We start from the raw sequence: 19,297 nt of genomic DNA, 5'->3' as shown, positions 1-19,297 counted from the left end.
GGGAGGAGCTGTGGGGCCCCACTCACTTGGACAAGGAGACGCCCCCAGGCTTGCCAATGAGGTCCTCGTGGTGCAGGACTGTGTCACTCCAGGCGATGCCCAAGAAGTCCAGGATGCGTTTGAGTGAGCGCCGGGGGTGCAGCACCAACTGCTCGTAGTACACGGGCAGGCACTTGTCCCTGCCCACCTCCATGCACTGTGCGTACATCACCTCGATGGCCTTGTTCCACTTGGTGAGGCAGTCTCGGTAGCTGCTGAGGTCAAAGCCGGCGATGGTGACCTTGCGCGTGATCATGGAGTGCACGGACGCCCGGCCGTCACGCACCATTAGCAGGAATTTGGAGTTGGGGAACAGGCGTGCCAGGTAGACGGATGACTTCAGTGTGAAGGGGTCCTTGTTACACAGCACGCGGGCTGGCTCTCCGTGCTTGGCGATCACCTCCAGAATGAAGGCCTGCATGGCCGCATCCAGCACCTCATCTGTCACACCTGCCTCATCCAGCCGCAGCTTCTCACGGCCAGACTTGGTCCAGGCCTGCCGCATGGCCAGCACACGAGGGATGATGCGCGTCTCCTCCCCACAGCGCACCTCCGGGTGTGCGTCCAACATGGCGCGCATGAGCGTGGTGCCGCTGCGTGGCACGCCGCCCACGAAGATGAGTGGCATGGCCTTGCCGTAGCGGTATTCCACGTGGTCGGCGCCGAGCATCACCAGTTCCTCCTGCTCCGGCCGCATCCTCCGTGGGTTCCGTGTGCCCCCGAGCACCGCCCGGCACTCCAGTACTTGCTGCCCAAGCTGCACAGCGAGCACCAGGGCCAGAGCACAGCCGGCGGCCAGCAGCACCTTACGCACCGACAGGCGCATGCCCAGCCAGGGTCGCAGGCCCAGCCAGGGGGCCCGCCTCATGGACGGGTCAGCAGGCCCACCTGGTATGCATCTGTGGAGAGAGGGGCGGTGTCAGCAGGCCCATAGGGACACAAACAGGATGCTGGGTTGGTGCTTCTCCCCTCCCCCCAGGGGACCACGGTGGCCTCAGAGCCTCAGGTGGACAGCAAGATTCAACCCTCTCACCACTATGGCTGTGTGGGATCTTGGTGAGCTGGAGTTCTGTATCAGTGATTGAGTTGGCTATCTGATGACAGAGGGCAGTGACGGTGGTTATTATTAAAATGTTAGAAACACCAGCACAGGCCTGTAAGCAAGCTACTTGGGAAGCCGAGGCAGGAAGATTTCAAGTTTAAGCCTGTGTGTATTTAAACAAACAAACAAATCGGGGTGGGTGCAGGGAACCATGGAGTGAGCCTGGCTTTGCTGCCTTGAGAGGCGTGTGTCATATTCAGGCCACTCTGATTTCCTCTGACAGGAGTATTGGTCTCAGACATTAATCTTATGTGCCCTGTACAGCTTACATCATTGTATCCCGGCAACTACAACTGTATTGATCCTGGCAATTTCCACTATATTCTGCTTCTGATAGGGGTATACAAAGTCTGATAGCACTTGATAAAAAAATCGTCACAGCCTGAGTCTGGCTGTGTCTCCTCCAACCCAAGCTGGGCTTAATTTCTCACTAGCCATATCAGGCAACCATGGTCTGGTCTGGAAGTGCAGGTGCTTCCAGCTGGGGATGTAGCTCAGTGGGTGGAGTGCCTGCCCAGCATGTGCAAAGCCCTGGGTTTGACCCCCAGGTCCATATAAAACAGGCATGGTGCCTAATGGTTATAACATCTGGCATGTGGGAGGTGAAGGCAAAAAGATCAAGAGTTTGAGACCAGCCTGAAATACAGGAGGTCCTGTCTTGGAAAAAGCAAGCAAGCACATGGGAATAGCCCACAGGCCTGCCTGTTCCCTGCAGCACGGACAGGGGACTGTGTTCTCAGCTCCTTGCCCGAACTCGCTCATTACTGCTCAGTTAATAATGATGGGATGAGTGTCTGAATGACCAGGACCTGGCACAGAGGAGGGAATGAGGCTAGGAGAGATGCCCACAGTTACCCAACAAGAAAGCAGCCAAGCCAGGATCCAGACTGGGCTGCCTCTGTGCCCCACATCAGGGGTGGTCTCCTTTAGTACTAGCCCCAATCCCCCCATCATAGCAGGGCATGTCTGTCCTCCCCTCCACCTGCACTTGGGACTTGTTGGCACTCAAGTCCATGCACCAAGCCCAGGTGAGAGAGGAGACAAGCAGCCAAGACAGTGGCCTCCACAGTCCAGGTCCTCGTGAACAAGTGGGGAACTCACAGGGGACATGCTTAGTGTTATAATGAGCTGGCTGCTGCTGGAAGGACCCAGAGGGGAGGAAATGTTGTCCCAGCTGGGAGCTAGCGCAGCAGGATCCGATCACAGCAGGGTGCTGGGGAGGAGTGGAGAGAGGGCTACTGGGCTGCAGGGAAGGGAAGAAGGGAATAAGGATGGAGCAAAGGCCCAGGCCAGGCCCATAGCCATTCCAGGGCACCTGCTCGGCTCCAGGACCAGGCGGCTGGGGACTGCTTGGATCAGGAAAGGTAACAACCCCCCCCCCTCCCAAGGCCTTGCTGACTAGAGATTAGAAACCCAGCAGTACTTCTTCAGACAGGGGTTTCCTATGAAAAGTAGAGCCAGCTACTCTCAGCCTCTGCCTGGATTTCTGGAGGGCAGTACAGACCATGGGGGGATGCTGTGTGTTCTCTGCCTTGCCCCCAGGGTCTCTGAGCCTGAATCTTCTGCTTTATTCCTCTTGGCCTCTTGCTGGAATCAGCTGGGTGGTTCCAGATTTACCCTGGGCTATCACTTCTAACTCTGCCAGCATTGTGGGCTCACACCGGGAGGTGACAGGTCCTCTGAGAAGGGCAGCAAAGGCTTGCTGCAACTGAGCCCCTCGCTGAGATCTAAATGGCAGACAGCACTCACAGGCAGCAGGTGGGAAAGGGTGTTCCTGGTAGACAGAGCTGTCACCGGGAAAACCCCAGGAGATAGAACCCTGTGTGATCAAGGGATCTTAGCACCACATGAAGGTCTGGCAAGCTGAGAAGAGACAGGACATCAGATTTTACCCATGAGGCTTGACAGAAATCATCAAGAGAGCAGGTTTAGAGCTTGCCACCAAAGGGGCATGGCAAGTGAGAAATGGATAGACCCCTTGAGAAAGCAGTCTCGAGCCTGGAGGCCAACGTGTCAAGACCAGGAGGGCTACGGCCAGGGCTCCTGGTGGATGCTATCTCTGGGTGGTTTCCATCTCTGCCACAGATCATCTGGGGCAGTCCATTGGGCTTAACGGGCTACATGGTTGAGAAGTACCTGCCAGGCAGATAACTCTTGCCCAAGGCCAGCAAGCTAGCTGAGCATCAGACCATAGTGGGGCCTCTTCCAGGAGAGAAACTGCTTGCCTCTTTCTGCTAATGCTGGGGCTGCTCTCTGCTTCAATTTTGGGGCTGTGATGGGCAAAACCAATTCCAAGACATGTTTAGGGGACAGAGCAGGCTGCCGAGGTCACAGTCACTTGGATATGGAAGGATGCCTTCTTGCGCTTCATAAAGCTCGCCCCGTGGACCTGAGATGCAGACTCTGCCACTTGCAGCGACTGCTGTGCCAAGACACAAATCTGGAAACCGCCAAGCACACTCTAGCTAGAATGAGACCCACTGCCCTTTGGGGTGAAAAGGGGCTGTGGTGGGGAGGGGGGATGCTTTAACCATAGGCTGCTTTCAGAATGGCGGTGTACAGTGCACATGTGTATGCACGTGAGTGTGCACTCAAGTGTGAGCGCACATGCATGTGTGCACCTATGGCTGGTGACTGACACAGTGACCCTAGAAGGAAAAGGAAACACAGGACAGGAAAAGGTTATAGAATGGCCAGTTTGTCCCCCCCCCCCCCATTATGTCCTTCATGTGTTTCAGAATCTAAAGTCTGGCAAGCATCCTGCCTGCGTGTCATGCTTTTATAATTCTAGAATGCTCAGAGCTGCACAGCCAGGGTCAAAGCCACGCTTTTCCAGAAGAAAATGGCTCCTCTTAGGCAGGTGGGACGAGCCAGGGGGGCAGCCTGAGGAGTCACTGCTGTCCTAGCAGTGAAGGCAGCAGGCACACGTTCTGTAGAACTGGGTTCAAATCCCACCTCTGCAGCTTGCTGGCTCTCAGTGTAGAGAAGGGCTTTTTTCCTCCAGCCAAGGGGAGCAGGAATAATGGCAATCACTTCCAACGACGACCATGTGAAGATTAGACAGTGCCTGCAGGAGGCACTCAGCAGGCCCTGCCCAGGCTGCACTAGAACCCACAGTCCACCTGCAGTGTCCTGTGTGTTCGTATTTCTGGTGTGTACCAGCCTCTGTGCAGAAAGTTCACCCGCTCGCCCACCCGCCCACCCAATGCTGGAGACGGGGAACATGAAGCATGAAGGGGCTGTGACAGAGCAGCAGGGTCTCTGCATAGACTCACCTCCCCTGGGCGCCCTCATTTCCAAGCACCAGTCCTCGAGCCTGGTCACCACGGCTTCCTGCCCTGACAGTCCTGTGGAGCAATGGAGATGCTGTGTCAGAGGCAGAGGGGCTTCTCGGCTCCTCAAGGCACCAGAAAATGGCCTTTAGGGGAGACTTTTGCTACTATGGGGAGTCTCTGCCAGCCTCTGCCCTCTTCTCGGTTCTGGGCATCAGGAAAAGAAAACGATACAACAGCATGTCTGTCACTACCCAGGGAATGCCAGACATGGCTACCCAGGCTGGGCACTGTGAGCTCCAAAAGGGTACCATGTACCTAGGTGTGGCATTCCCTGTAGTCAGATAACGCCTGGCTTCCAACACACAACCAGTGCCTATGTCTTGAAGCTTCACTGAGAAGAGAGGACCTTTCTAACCAGCTAACACAAGAACTAACTTAATCTGTTTCCCATCTCAGTCTGTGAGCATTCACAACTCAGCTCCAAACACCATGCTTCAGGTTCAGGCTGTATCCCCACAGACCTAACATGCCAAGAGGACACTCACAGCCTGGGAGGGGCCCAGGGAAGGCAGGCTTCACAGACACACATGCACCATCTCACAGTCTATGTCCCTCCTTGGTCCTGTTTCCGGTCCTGGGGTACGGATGGCACAGGGCGTGGCTCTAGGGATGGGAGAGTCCTTGACCTTTGAGACCAGAGTCTCAGTTGCCCTGGTCTGTACACAGGGGCTGCTGGGAGGCTTCAGTCTAGAAAGAAGGACCTGGAACACCAGCAGTGACTGCCATTTGTGTCACAGCAGGAAGGGGCAAGGAGTGACCACCTGCATCTCAGTCTTCCATCTCCAGAGAATTCTCTCACACCTCGCCTTTATCATTTCGTTTGTTTGTTTGTTGGAAGGTTTTCTTTTTCTTTCTGTTTCCTGGAAACGCAGCCCTGCTAACACGGTAAGGCTCAGCTGGAGAAGCGATCTCACCTTGCTTCCACCCCACCAGGCGCTCAGGCCCAGGCCTCCTATGCATGGTGGCTGACCTCCCCAGGAAGAAACCAAGCAATCCAGACAGGGCATTGGAAGCTTCCAGAGAACCTGGAGGCAGCCTGGACGCCCCCAGGGGCCTTGAAATGCTAAGTGTTCCCAGGTCTGCCAACCCCATGGCTGGCACCAATCACTCTCCAAAGAACACAGGCTCACTGAGACCCACAGACCCATTGATGGGCCTTCCACCTCAGAGCAGGCATCCGATGTACCACCACAGGGGTCGAGGAGAGGTTTAAATTCAGCCAAACTGAGTAAAGTGAAAAGTTCACTTTGCTTTGTTTTGGTCATATGCCAGAGGTTCAGAAACCACTGGAGTCAGTGGGGAGTACCATACTGGATAGCCCTGACCTAGACAGTACCCTGTGGCCTCTGGAATGTGGTGTGCTGTGTGCACACCCTGACCTAGATAGCGGCCTCTGTGGCTCCTGGACCGCGGGTGCTGTGTGTACTCAGCTCCTGCAGGTTCTATGTACACAGGCTCACCTGAGCTTGGAGGGAAAACTGCCTGGGTGTTGACTTGTGTGGACTTCATGTTTGTTTTATCTGGACAGTAGCATGGGACAACTAACTGTTCCCACTGCATTTACTGAGGTACAAATCAATTAGAGGTGGTTTACAGCACACAGAGGTGGGCCAGCAAGAAGGCTCAGCGGGTAAATGCTCTTGCCGCACAAGCCCGACTCGAGTTCAAATCCCGGGACCCGCAGAGACGTGGGGAGAACTGACCCCACAGAGTGGTTTTCTGATCTCCATACTCAGACCACGGTGGAAGCTGAACACTAAGACCTTTCCTGTCAGCGGAGGAGGAGGTGGAGGAGATGGAGGAGAAGCATGTGTGGTTTTTGTGCTTCCCTCCAAAGAAGGGAGAGAACTCTGCAGGCGTAGCAGCCTCAGAAACTGTCAGTACACCACAAACCCCAAAGCAGCAGCCACAAGAGCAGTCATAGACTGTCAGCCTCTATTCTGGAACCTTCTGCTCAGAGCTCGAGCAGCACAGGACAGTGAGAGGCAGGGGTGTGGTCCACAGCTCTCCTTTCTTACAGGAGGATCACAAGTCAGCACATCCTCCCATCAGCCCTGTGCTTGCACAGGGGGCTCCGCCCTCTAGGGGCCAGCTAGGTTCATGAGGATGCAGAACAAGTATAACTGTGCCTAGGGGCAGAATCACTAATAAGGTGGGCCAACTGGCGCCCATTCGGCTGCTCCCTGCAGAGTCCTGGTGGTCTGGGACATTTTCTAAAGCAGCTTAGGACCCTATAGCTCACACTATTTCCCTGTAATGAGGCATTGACTGATTATCAGGCTTTCCACATGTGGGCCAGGCACAGAAAGGGTGTAGACCGCCTGCATCCAGACCCAGCTGTGTGGCTTTGGCCTGCCACTGCCTAATCTCCCTGAGATCCTCTGAGAAATGGGGCTGCCTGCACCTCTGGGCTTCATCACACTCAACTTCAAAAGGCCATGGGGACTCCTGGAGCCTGAGGAGGGACTGTCAGTGAATCTGTGCAGGGATATCTGCCCGGAGCAAGTGTTGCCCAGCAGGTACCATGAAGTGGGTTTGTCCCATTTAGAGGAAGAGGTTGTGTCTCTGCAAGTGACGTAATGAGCCGAGACCACACAGCTAAGGAAACAGAAAAGTCAGCTTTGTCCTTCAGTGCTGCTGTCCCCGCGCCCCACCCTGGTGTCATACAGCTCTCAAAATGAACCATTAGGGGCTGGGGGCCTCATGCCAGCTCTCAGCTCAATCCCTGGCTGCTCAGGAGCCGTGGGAAGGGAAGAGGGCAGCAAAGGCAGAGGGATCTGACAGAACCACTTATTGAGCACCTACTGTGCGCCTGCATCACTCACACTAGTAGGCTTCGGTGAGAGCAGAAGACAAAGGAGGAGCACCAGGTTATCCTCAGCTACACAGTGAGCTCAAGGCCAGCCTGGGCTACATAAGAGACACAGTGCTGGAGCCAAGGACAGAGAGAAACAGCCAGTTTGAGGAGGAACAGACACCCACGGTGAACAGAAGCAAGTGACATTTTGGCTCAAATCCATCGCTCTGTACTTTCTAAGCTGGTGTTTCCCTACGCTCAAGAGATCAAGAGGCTCCCAAGAAAACGAGGAGCTGTGAGCATAGGGAGGCGGCAGTAGCTGAGGCTACACCTGTAAAGTGGTCCTGGATGGGGGCCCAGGGGCCCTGTGCACAAACCCAGACCTTTGTGTGATCCTGCACCCAGGGAAGCAGCTCCCAACTGCCCTCTGCCAGGCAGCAACGCCATTGCACCCTGCACAACCCTACTCTCCCATGAATGGCTGGGGAAGGCGACTCTAGGTATCAGAGACCACCGACTCACTGCACTAGGGAGCTGACGAGAAGTGACAGGATGGAAAACAGTTTAGGTCTTGGCTGCTGCTAAACTTGGGGAACATGCAGGGAGACATGGACGGGGGGGAGGGGGGGCAGGCAGGGCAGTATGGGGGAGGTGCAGGCAGGAAGGCATGGGGGAAGACATGCAGGGAGGCATAGGGGAGGACATGCAGGGAGGCATGGGAGAGGACATGCAGGGAGGCATAGAGGAGGACATGCAGGGTGGCATGGGAGAGAACATGCAGGGAAGCATGGGGGAGGACATGCAGGAAGGCATGGGGAGGACATGTGGGGTGGCATGGGAGAAGACAGACAGGGAAGCATGGGGGAGGACATGCAGGAAGGCATGGGGAGGACATGTGGGGTGGCATGGGAGAAGACAGACAGGGAGGCATGGGAGAGGACAGACAGGGAGGCATGGGGGAGGACATGCAGGGGGCATGGGGGAGGATATTCAGGGAGGCATGGGAAAGGACATGCAGGGAGGCATGGGGAAGGACATGCAGGGAGGCATGGGGAAGGACATGCAGGGAAGCATAAGGGAGGACAGCATAGGGGAGGGCAGGTGGCACTAAGGGCTTCAGAGTCATTGTCCCCCTCTACTGTCATTTTTTGTCTCTGTTTGACTCTCCTTTATGAGTCAATGACCTACAGAGGTGAAGCATACAATGTCACACAACTGGAGACCAGGAGGAAACCCCCTAGCCCTCTCTTCAGAGCCCAGAGTCTTGCCCCGACTTCATCTGGAATTTTTACCTAGAGTGAAGAAGGCAGGACCCCAATGGCATCTCTTCCTGCCCTTCAGAGGCCCAGGCCCTCTGAGGTCCACACTGGGAGTGGGGAACAGCAAGCCTTATTCCCTCAGGGTCTCCCCACTCCAAGGCTAGGTGTCCTGGGTTGGTCTGGGCCAGCTATGTAATGAACACAGGTGTGTGGGATGAAGCAGGTCCCACTGACAAGGCTGGCATGCAGTCTTCACTCAATACATGTCAACATTTAAATTAGGACCACAGCCACCCACGGCACCCTGTGCATCAAGACCTCAGGGACTTGGGAATCACAATGGCTTCCTGACCTTCACACCCCACCCCCAGCTTCTGGGTGTAGCCTCGAGACTTTACAAGTTGCTTCACTGAAGGCCTCTAAAGGTCAGGAGTGCTCTGAGAAACCAACATCTCTGCCTTAACATAGGTACCACATGTGGCCAAAGGTACTGTGTTTCCCTTGGATACTTCACAGCACCATGTGGCAAGCTGGCCAGGGCTTATGGCTTGTTGTGCGGGCAGGCACTCATGACTAAATACCAACAGGACAATGCAATATGGGGCAAATCCACAGGGCAAGACCAAAGTGTGTCTGGTTCTCAGAAAGCCCAATAGGAGGACTTGGGTGGCCTGCTTTGGCCAGAAAGAGAAAACATGCAGAATTCCAGGACCTGATGTTTGATCCTTCATAAAACTCACAGACACACATGGAGCACTGCTTCCTGTTGATAACCCAGCAAGGTCTAAGCGACCCACGCACACCTGGAGGTTGGTTGGCTGGGTTTACTCTGTTGTCTTTGAGATGGGGACTTGTGGTGGCCTTGTGCTCCAGATTCCTCCTCACAGGGATCTTGGGTGTGTACTGCTTTGTCTGATGGTATATAACTTGTACATACATTTTGAATCTAACTTGGGCCTTGCAGACAGAACCAGTACCACTTTTTACTAAGGCACTGACAGGTCCCAGGTAGGTCTGAAGCTAGTGGCTCTTAAATTCTTTGCACTGTTCAATGCAGACTGCCAGGGACAGTCTGCCCAGTGCCCAGCTTAGCTCCTATTAGCTCAGCCTGGGCCTGTGGCAATGTTTCACTCTGGGCCTCTGGGCTGAGAGGCCCCAAGGCCTCTGTCCAGGGCAGCACAAACAGGAAAGGGCCAGGATGACCTTGCAGGAGCCCAGCTTCCTGCAACCACATAGCCTCCTACACAGGATCCTGTCCCCACTCAGCAGGAAGCTGGGGGTGGAGGCAGAGCACTGGTGTGGAGTCTGTACACCTGGCCGTGACCCATCTTTGCTGACTGCAAGCAATGTGGGACACACATACACACACGTGTTCAAGAATATACTCTCGCATGTCATGTGTGCACACACACTCACCTGCATGTGTGTATGACACACACTCAGCACACTCTGGCACACACACACACTCTGTCTCTGTCTCTCTGTCTCTCTCTCTGTCTCACACACACACACACACACACACACACACACACACACACACACACACACTTCCTCTCTGGAACACACCACTCAGAACAGCTTCCTTGAACTCACCCTTGTGCTAACTTCCATCCAGCTTTAGAACGTGCTGACAGAGCAAGCACTCACAAGATTTCTCTCTGCAACCTAGCCCGGCCTCTAATTGCAGCAATCCTCCTGCCTCAGCTTCCCAAGCGCTGACATTACGATGTGTGATTATGTGTGACTCCTGACATATCCTGTTTCATCTCTGGAAAGTGAACTCAAACATCAATGAGCATCCCTGGGGCCTGCCCTCAAACAGCGGCACAAATGCAGTGGTGGTCACAGGGGTCAGCCTGCCCACCAGTAGCCATGGTGACAGCTCCTCACATCCCTCCTGTGCCTGTGGTGGTAAGGGTGTACAAGCTGACCACAGCCACGTATACAAACGTGTGCACACACACTGTGCAGGAAACTGCACTAAAATCACCGTCACCATCGCTATGAAACATTCACTGTCTTCAGGTAGAGGGAGCTGGGATGGGAGTCTCACTCAGTAACCCAGACTGGCCTAGAACCTAAAACTGCCTGTTTCCAAGTATGGGATGACTGGTATGTGCCACAGTACCTGGGTCATTTAGCCGTGGCTTACTAAAGTCGACAGTAAAGTGTGCGGAATCATGACAGGCAGCCTCTGCCTGAGTCCATCCAGAGGGGTCAAGTATGAGGTATGGTGGTACAAGCCTGAGATGCCAGCACTCCCAGGGTTGAGAATCAAAAATTAGAGGTCAGCCTGTACTGCACAGTAATTTTAACTCCAGCCTGGATGTCATAAAACCCTGCCTAAAAAAGAAAGAAAAAATTTTACATTTCTGCCATATACCACGTGGTCAGCATGAGGCTCTTCTGTGCTTGTCACAACACATCCTGTGTGAACCCGAGCACATATGGCTGACTCAGAAGACACAGCGCGACCCAGGGTTTGACTTTCAGCAAGGGCTGCCTCCCAGCCCACTCTTTTTGAAATGCCACTTAGGTCACACACCCTGCATTCAAGTGTGTGCTTCCTGTGGGCTGGCCATGGGGGACGTGACATCAGGTCTTACAATTGTGGTGCTTTGTGTCCCAAGTCAGGCAGACAGTTTTCTGTGACTGGCTCGTACTAGTGGTGGGACTCTGAGCCAGCAGGTCACATTTGGGGAGTGCATCTGAAGATGGCAGCTGCTCTGAAGGCGGTGCAGAGGTCAGGCTGTGGCAATGACGGCCACTGTGAGTATTATACTGGAGCACAGACAGGAGCCTGCCCACAGGTGATATCCAGACAGCAGAGCAGCAGCCCAGGCAGACAGGGGCCAAGATGGGTATATGGGTCGCCCAGGAGAGGATACTACACACAGAGCAGCCTAGAAGCAACAACTGATATAAGGACAGGCGAGCCCCACAGCAAAGCAGCAGCCAGCAGTACACGGGCCTCCTGGATGGCACACAGGCAGCCTCTGTAAGGAGACGAGATCAGAAGCTGGCCCCCAGGCAGGGGTGGAGCAGCCTGGCACTAAAACTGTCCAATCCATAGGACACCAACCCACACCCCCTCTGCAAACTGCAGACACCTGTTACAGAGTGGTATAAATGTAACAGTAATGTAACAGAAGCTTTAAGGAGGTGCAGGGAGCAACAGTGTATCCAACTTATAAGGACCAAGTGGGACAAGGATGCACCAGCCAGGTGAGCAGGTCTAAAGTCATGGCAATGTGCCAGGAAGACACACAGAGGGGGCAGGGGTGGCAATGTGCCAGGAAGACACACACAGCTCCTGTCAAACACGTGCCACCAACTCTAACACGTGGAGCAGTTAGATAAGATGGAGTTCTTTTCTGTCTAACTGAATGCACTTGGGGCTCCTAGCTGAGAAGTCCTTGCTAGTGCTGGGTATAGGTTCGCACCCTTGATCCCAGCATGCTGGAGGTTGAGGCTGGAGGATTCAGCATTGGAAGATAACCCTCTGCGTCTCCTCTATTCACTGGCACGCTGGCTGGCGCCTCTAAGAATGAAACAACCTCAGGTTCTACATGAGCAGACTGGTGTGTGTATGTGTGTGGGGGGCGGGGGGGCGGGGCAGAGAGCCATATGTTAGCCTACCATCAACAAAGAAGGGAGACAGAGGCAGAACACAGAATGACAGTCCCAGGCAGGGATGGGGATGAGTCGCAATGGAAGGGCTGCTCTGTTGCAAATCCTGGGGGCATCACTTGGCCTCTCTAGGCCTCAGTTTCTACCCCATGTGAAATGGGTGCAACGGCTCTCACACATAGGGCTGAGTGGAGGATACTGGGGCAAGAGATCTGAGTCACCACCACTGGTGATCACCATACACAGGGCACATTTGTGGGACACACATGTGCAAGATGGTTTCACTGGCACAGCATCAGTTTTGGTACAACCAAGTTTAAGATACTCATGAGCTGCTACTGAAGGTTCAAGCGCTTTAACTCCAGCATTCGGGAGACAGAGACAGATCTGAGCTCCAGGCAGCCTGATTCACTCAAGCTCTGTGAGGATGGTGTTTGATACCCAATCGCAGATGAGGGCCAGGAGGCTCGGAGAGGTTGAATACGTCCACTAGAGTCAGGACTAAACCATGGCCCGACCTGGGTCAGGCTCAGAGACTGCCGCCTCCAACCTCACCCCAGGGTATCTGGGGGCACAGGGGAGAACACCACACTGGGCACACACAGGTTTGCTCTGAGGTGTCCCGAGGACAGTGGTCTCAGTCCAGCCACTGGTGAAAGTTCTGAGTCTGTGGCCTTCAGTCAGAAAAACATCCTGCAGGCCCCTCTCTGCTCTGGAACTCAGTTTCCCCATGAGACTTCCAAAGGGAGGCTGAGTTCCATCCCAAGCTCCACAGCCCACACGTCCTGTAACCTGGTGCCTGAACTGGTACCTCATCTAACATTTGCCTGTTTCTCCAGAGGAGGGGCTGAACCAGCCCATGCCTGCTGAGAAGATTGTCATCCCTGAGCCCACCCCAGTCTATGATCTGCATTTGAAAAGTGCAGAGGGCCCGGGCCCCACTGTCAGTCCAGAGTCCTCCGGCCAAAAGCTGGGCAGTGAAGGAAGATAGCACACCTCTCACTTGCTGGAGCCTGAGTCACTCGGTACCCCAGGGAGGGTCAGACAGGTCCCTGTCTCCTTCCTTTCTGTGACTCAGAGCTGAGTGGGTGAGATTGCATGAGACTTATTGTCCCCTCCAGATAACAGAACCACTTCATTGGAGGCGGGGGTGCTGTGGCTGTAGGCTTGTACCCTGAACACCCCGAGGGACAGTGCTCTTAACCCTACGAGCGACCCCCAGCATACCAGGAGCAGATTCAGGTCACCCTCTGACTTGGGAGCACCTAGGTCAGGGTGCCTGCGTCTGCCAGGAAACTGGGCTGGACTTCTCCCTGAGGTGGTCACTTCTCTCGGGAGGGGCTGCGCCCATCAGCATGCCCACCCTTGATTGCCCATAGGGCTTGTCTGTCTGTGTTAGCCAGCATTCTCAGCTTGCTCCTTTCCCACAAGGCCACATGGTAATTACAGGAGTGGGGGGGGGGGAGCAGGGATGTTCGGCCTGGGGGTTCAGGGTACAGGGAAAGCCTCTGGACAGGCTGAGATCACATGTAGCTCTGCTAAGGTCCAGCTGGGGAAGGGAAGGGCAGTTAGTAGAAGCAGCCTCAGTCCCCCCATCTGCACTCTAAGGCTAGTCGGTCTTGGAGGCTTGATCTGATGACTAACACGCGGCAGGACCATCAACCTGCCATCACATTCAACTAGGGATGAGTTAAATATACATGGACGGTGCGTGGGATGGGAGCCCTTATCATCCAAGACCTCAGGACCTGCTGCTGCTGCTACTGCTGCTGCTGAAGAGCATGGAGTTCTCTGCAGGAAGCTTGCTCTACACAAGGCCTGTGTCTGCTTTCCTAACCCTCCCACTCTCCTAAAGGACACCGGGGCTGGGGATGTGCTGCAGATGGTAGAGTGTTCGCCGAGCAGGCACCAGAACACTGCACACGTATGAACTGTGGCTCGTCTCAGGAGATGGAAGCAGGAGGTCCCTTAGTCCGGCATTACCCTCAGCTACACAGTGAACTGGGGTCCAGTCTGTGTCACCTGAGAATCCGTATCATTTACATAAACAGATGAATGGGTGGGAAAGTCAAACCCGTCACTTCTAGATTTGCTTCCTGGCTTTATGACCCTTGGATCCTGAAATACACAAGGAGTGGCTGGAGGGGATGCTCAGGGCGTGCTCAGAAGAGCAGCAGGGTCATGGTGTCAGCAAAGTGCAGCCCCACTATCCATGCTGGGCACACAGTAGGTACTCTGGATGCTATTGCTGTCCTCCTACCATCCACGCCAGGCACATAGTAGATAGTCTGGATGTTATCACTACCCTCCTCACTATGTTATCACTACTATTATTCATGTGGGTCAAACATTCCTAATGTCAAAGTCCAGAACTTTGAAACCTTCTGATTGTTTATTTTGAGACAAGATCGTCTAAGTAACCCAAGCTGGCCTTGTTAGAGACTCAGCCCCAGCCTTCTGAGTGCTAGGGTTGGCAGGTGTATGTTATCACACTCCACAAAATCTAGAAGCTATCGAGAACCAACAAAACTCTGTAACAAAGTTACCAATTTTGGAGCAGCTGAAACTTCAGAGTTAAGGCTGTTCAGTGAGTGGAATTGAAAATAACTAATGGTCAAACCCTACAACACTTCAGGGAATACTCTCAGGATACACAATGCCAACCCAGCAGACACAAGGAGGCAAATTTAGACTTGAGTACTAGGGAGTGAAGGAACTCAGGGCACCTGTCTGCCAAGGTCCTTCTCAGGCCCTCCATCCCTTGGGCCCTCCAGGACCGTTGAGTAAAAAGGACAGCCTATCTCCCACAGGCAACACCTTGGCACATACAGCTTGCCCTGTTCCTGGGTGCCAGTCGGGCTGGAGAACACCAAACAGTAAAACAGAGGAGGCTGGAGACAGTCCATGGGGCCTCAAGGGCAGGCCCAGGAGGCCCAGGAGCCTGCAGGCTGAACACCCTTGGGGGGAATTGTTCTCCCTCTCTGAGCTCTAGTCTACACAAATGGATCTTCAATGCTTCAACCCATGGAGGCTGGTGGACCGCTCTCCTGTCCAGCCACCATACACCTGTGCCTCTGGACACTCACTGTCGTCACACCCTAAGAGGTGTGATTTTGCCTCTTGGGACAGGTGACAGTGTCTGAGCACAGCTCTGGCTGTCACAACAAGGGGTAAGGATTTGAGGAGGTCAAAGACCTCTCAAACATCCTCTACCAATGAGCCCCAATCCCGAAAAATCACTTAGAGCCGCACCATGTCTAAAGAGTTCTGGGCTTCAAGTTGTTTAATAGGCAATAGAAAAAGCAAGGTTGGCTACGCTGCTTGTCAACCCCACAATCGGATACACACCACTGGGATGCCTGTTGCATGCCAGGCCCCACTCCAGCCCAGAGCCACGCTGGTAAACTGCCTGTGAGAAGTGCTACACTTGGAGGGGACAGGACACACAGAGCCACGGTGCTTCCATGTGTTCCCGTACCCTTGTAGGGAGGGACACACCACTTACTCGGCCAAGGCCATCCTGGAGGACATTTAGGCTCCTTCTGTCTTTGATGTACAACCCACCCATTTAAAGGACTTTGTTCTTGTGCCCCGTGTGGCAAGTGCCCCAGGGAGTTGCTAGACGAAAGAAGCAAAGGCTGGGAGTCTCATGTGATTCCCATTGCGAGGATTTGGATCTGTGCCTCACCAGCCCCACACATCTGCACACCAGAAGCCCTGATGAGAGGGACCCAGAGGGACCTAGAGGGACCCAGAAGGACATGAGGCCGCAGCTGGCTCACCCCCTACTTCACAGATGATGAAGGCACCCGGCCCTCCCACCACAGCCCTGCTCTGTCAGCACCAACCTTGGACTGCCTGGCTCTGACATCTTCACCAAACTGGCGAGTCCCCCCATTTGCCAGATATGGCGATTTAGGCTGAAGGAGGTGTCTGGATGAGCAGCCGACGGGAGCCAGTTACCTCCAAGTCCCCTGCTAACTATGGCCTCTGGGTCTAGCCCCTGAAGGTTCCCTAGACGGCCTACAGGCCCGTGGTCACTCAAGCTTTCAGAGTTTCTAAGAACATGAAATCACGGAAACTCAGCAAATGATAGAGCATTTCTGAGGGAGGAGACGGTCTCTGGGCTGGGCATCTGGGTGCCAGCAGCCAGGCTGCCCAGTGTCTGTTCATGCCCAGTCATGCGGGACTGAGAACCGGCTGGGCACAGAGCAAGTCTGCCCACCGTGCTTCACAATTGACACAGGATGATGTGTGGGTGACACAGGATGGGGAGGGGAAGAAACAGGTGGCACCCCTGGGACCCTGGCATGGTACAGCCTCAGTTTCCTTTTGTGGAGGATGAACACTCAGAGTCAGTCAATAAACGTGAGGTCCTTTGGGCCAGTATGGCAACACCTACTTAAAACAGCTATACAACATCAAGTGAGCACTGCTGTACCCCAAATCAACAGATGGAGAAACTGAGGCTCTCAGCGGTACACTGCCTGATGAATACAGAGAAATTTCAGGGATGGGGCGGGGCTTCAACCCATAAAGCCAGCATCCAACTCAGAGTTCTGCCCATGAAGCTGTGTGGTCCTGGGCAAGTAGCTGCACCTCTCTGTTCCCAGAGGTCAGAGGGGAGGACAGACAATACTCCACACACACATTCCATGGGGCTCCATGAGGCTGCCCCAGAACACCCTGCACCATGGAGGATCTGAACACTCCTGAAGAGTACATACGTTGGGGTGAAGGCATGCCAAGCTTTCTACCCAGGGGGGGAAAGCCACCTGGAAGGTCACACAACAGATGAATCTTGGAAAGCACTGCTAGGCCATGGAGTAGAGGGGAGAGGATAGGGGGAGGGGTGTGAGGGGACGTAGGGGTGTCCAACACAACCCAGCCATGCTGCCTGCATCTTTCCAGAGCACTCCACCATCTCTCTGTAACTCCCAATAGAACCTTGCAGAAACACGTAAGCCACACACTAAACTCATAGTTCTCTGGGACATTAAAGACATAAATTTAACCCAAGGTGCACAAAACACAGTCACTGCCAACCAACTGTCACTACTGAGCTGGTTCTCAGTTTCTTTCTACCTTTCGCTAAGATGAGGTGACTGTAGCCCTGGCGGCTGGCCTGCAATTCCGCCTCCTCCGTGGCCTCCTGAGTGCTGCACCCCTCAGGCCTTGTGATCCTCCTGCCTCAGTCTCTGGAGCATCCGGAATTACTGCCTTGCCCCTCTAGGACGCTTTTAATGACTCAAAAGCTCAAAATTAAGACCTCTTACTGATCAGAGGATGCCCGGTAGGAGACTGAGATCCGTGACACATCACACAAGCGATGTGTGTCCAGGATATACAGAGAGCTCAGAGAAACCGGCCGGGCAGAGGTAACATGGCAGACAAACGGGTTAAAGAGACAAAGGTTGTCGAAACTGGCACCTGAGCAAGAGACCCTGGACTCAGTATTTCCCATCAGGGAAATGGGCTAAGGGTACCATGGGATCTCTGTGCCTGAAGACAATAATAATGCCAACAGCAAGTGTGGATAGACACAAACAGAGCTCTCCGGCTTCACGCACATGCTGGTGAATGACGCCTGCCCATCTGGTCATGCCACCCATGGGCCTGGCACCGACCCTAAAGTCACACCCCATAAACCAGCTGTAGGCCAGTGGCCACCCACATACTGATGTGACCATCTCTGCCACCCAGAGTTGTCCCTGGGAAAATGTGCATCCGTCAGAACTGTATCAAGCCAGTCCCCGTAAGGTGCACGCACTGAGTGTCCCCCAAGATGCACACCCTGAGTGTCCCCCAACGTGCACGTATTGAGTGTCCCCCAAGGTGCATGTACTGAGTGCCCCCCAAGGTGCACGCACTGAGTGCTCCCAGCAGGCTCTGCCAGGAACAACCTGGGTGCCTGTTGCCAACATGAGTAACAAACACAGATCAATAAACATGGTCCAATCGGCCAAGAGGAAGAAACCAGACAGTCACATGATTAGACCAGACCACGACAGTGGGCTTTACAGAACAGAAAACCAACCCAAGAAAATCAGAAATGCAAGGTACCCTCAGTGCCCGGGGGTCACAGGGGCTGAGGCTCTGTACCTCTGGGCTCACTGGCACTGGCAGACATTTCCTGGCTGTCATGGAGGGACACACAGGCTCTTGTTCTCTCTCACCTGCACTCTGTGCCAGGGACAGAGGCTACACACGCCAAGGCTTCCAATCATGTCACCCAAACCAAAGCCTGGCACTGACTCCAGACTCACACTCCATAAAACTGCTGAGGGCCAACAGCTTGTGGGCAAGCTGCCTGCCTGTCCTTGCAGCTACCCCAGGATGAAGGGACATGCTCACAGGTCTTCCCTAGTGACCCGAACCTCCAATGCCTGGGACATGAGTGTCCTCTGATGAGCTGCCCCCTCTCCGCAGGCTCTGTTAGGATATGGAACCTGTCCATACCTAGGGTTCTACCTATGTCTGACAGGAGTCACCAAGCCACCCACTTCAGGATCCCTTGCTGGCCTCCAACTCTGCCCTGTCTGCTCAGCTGGTTTCCCAGGAGTAGCCAGGGTTACCATATGAGAAGCAGTCAGCCCCCCCCCAAAAAAAAAAAACCCGTGAGAGACAATGAGAAGGGCACTCGGCAGGACTGTTCAGCACCCAAGCTTGAGGACCTGAGTTCAGATCCCAGCACCCATGTAAAAAGCTGGGCATGGTGGTTTGCCTCTGTCACCCTGGGGCTGAGAGAGAATACAGAAGGGTCCCCGAGCTCTCTGGCTACCACTCCTGGCTCACTGCAGCAAATAAGGTAGAGAGGGTGGCTCAGGAAGACACCTGGGATCAACATTTGGCCTCCTCCACCATAACTCCTGTCTCTACTCACTTGGCTCAGTCCCCTCCCGTTGCTTGGCCCCTTGCCATACCCAAGAGAGCATGTGGAGTGTGTGTGTGTGTGTGTGTGTGTGTGTGCACAAACATGCCGACGACCCCCCTCAGGGCCTGAGTCCACTGCCTACATGTCTTGAAGCTGTCACCTGGTCGATCCAGTGATCTGTTCTGTGCCTTCTCCCCTCTCCCCTTCTCTTAGGCGCTCTCTCTCTCTCTCTCTCTCTCTCTCTCTCTCTCTCTCTCTCTC

The 19,297-nt window shown here is 54.4% G+C and overlaps 1 protein-coding gene across 2 annotated transcripts in view; it reads right to left on the bottom strand.

Annotated features, from left to right (window-relative positions):
- The window catches only part of Tpst2 (tyrosylprotein sulfotransferase 2), a 38,350-nt gene that overhangs the window by 6,794 nt on the left and 12,259 nt on the right, over positions 1–19,297 (bottom strand). For both annotated transcript variants that reach the window (XM_021162365.1, XM_021162366.2), the window contains exons 2-3: positions 4,417–4,488; positions 27–938 (exon numbers count right to left, since the gene is read on the bottom strand). In XM_021162365.1, the coding sequence (XP_021018024.1) occupies positions 27–907 (881 nt within the window). In that variant the 5' untranslated portion in view covers positions 908–938; positions 4,417–4,488. The remainder of the gene's footprint in view (positions 1–26; positions 939–4,416; positions 4,489–19,297) is intronic.

This window comes from Mus caroli, chromosome 5, assembly GCF_900094665.2.
Source record: "Mus caroli chromosome 5, CAROLI_EIJ_v1.1, whole genome shotgun sequence".
Classification (NCBI taxonomy): domain Eukaryota; kingdom Metazoa; phylum Chordata; class Mammalia; order Rodentia; family Muridae; genus Mus; species Mus caroli.
This window is presented reverse-complemented; position numbering and strand designations above follow the sequence as displayed.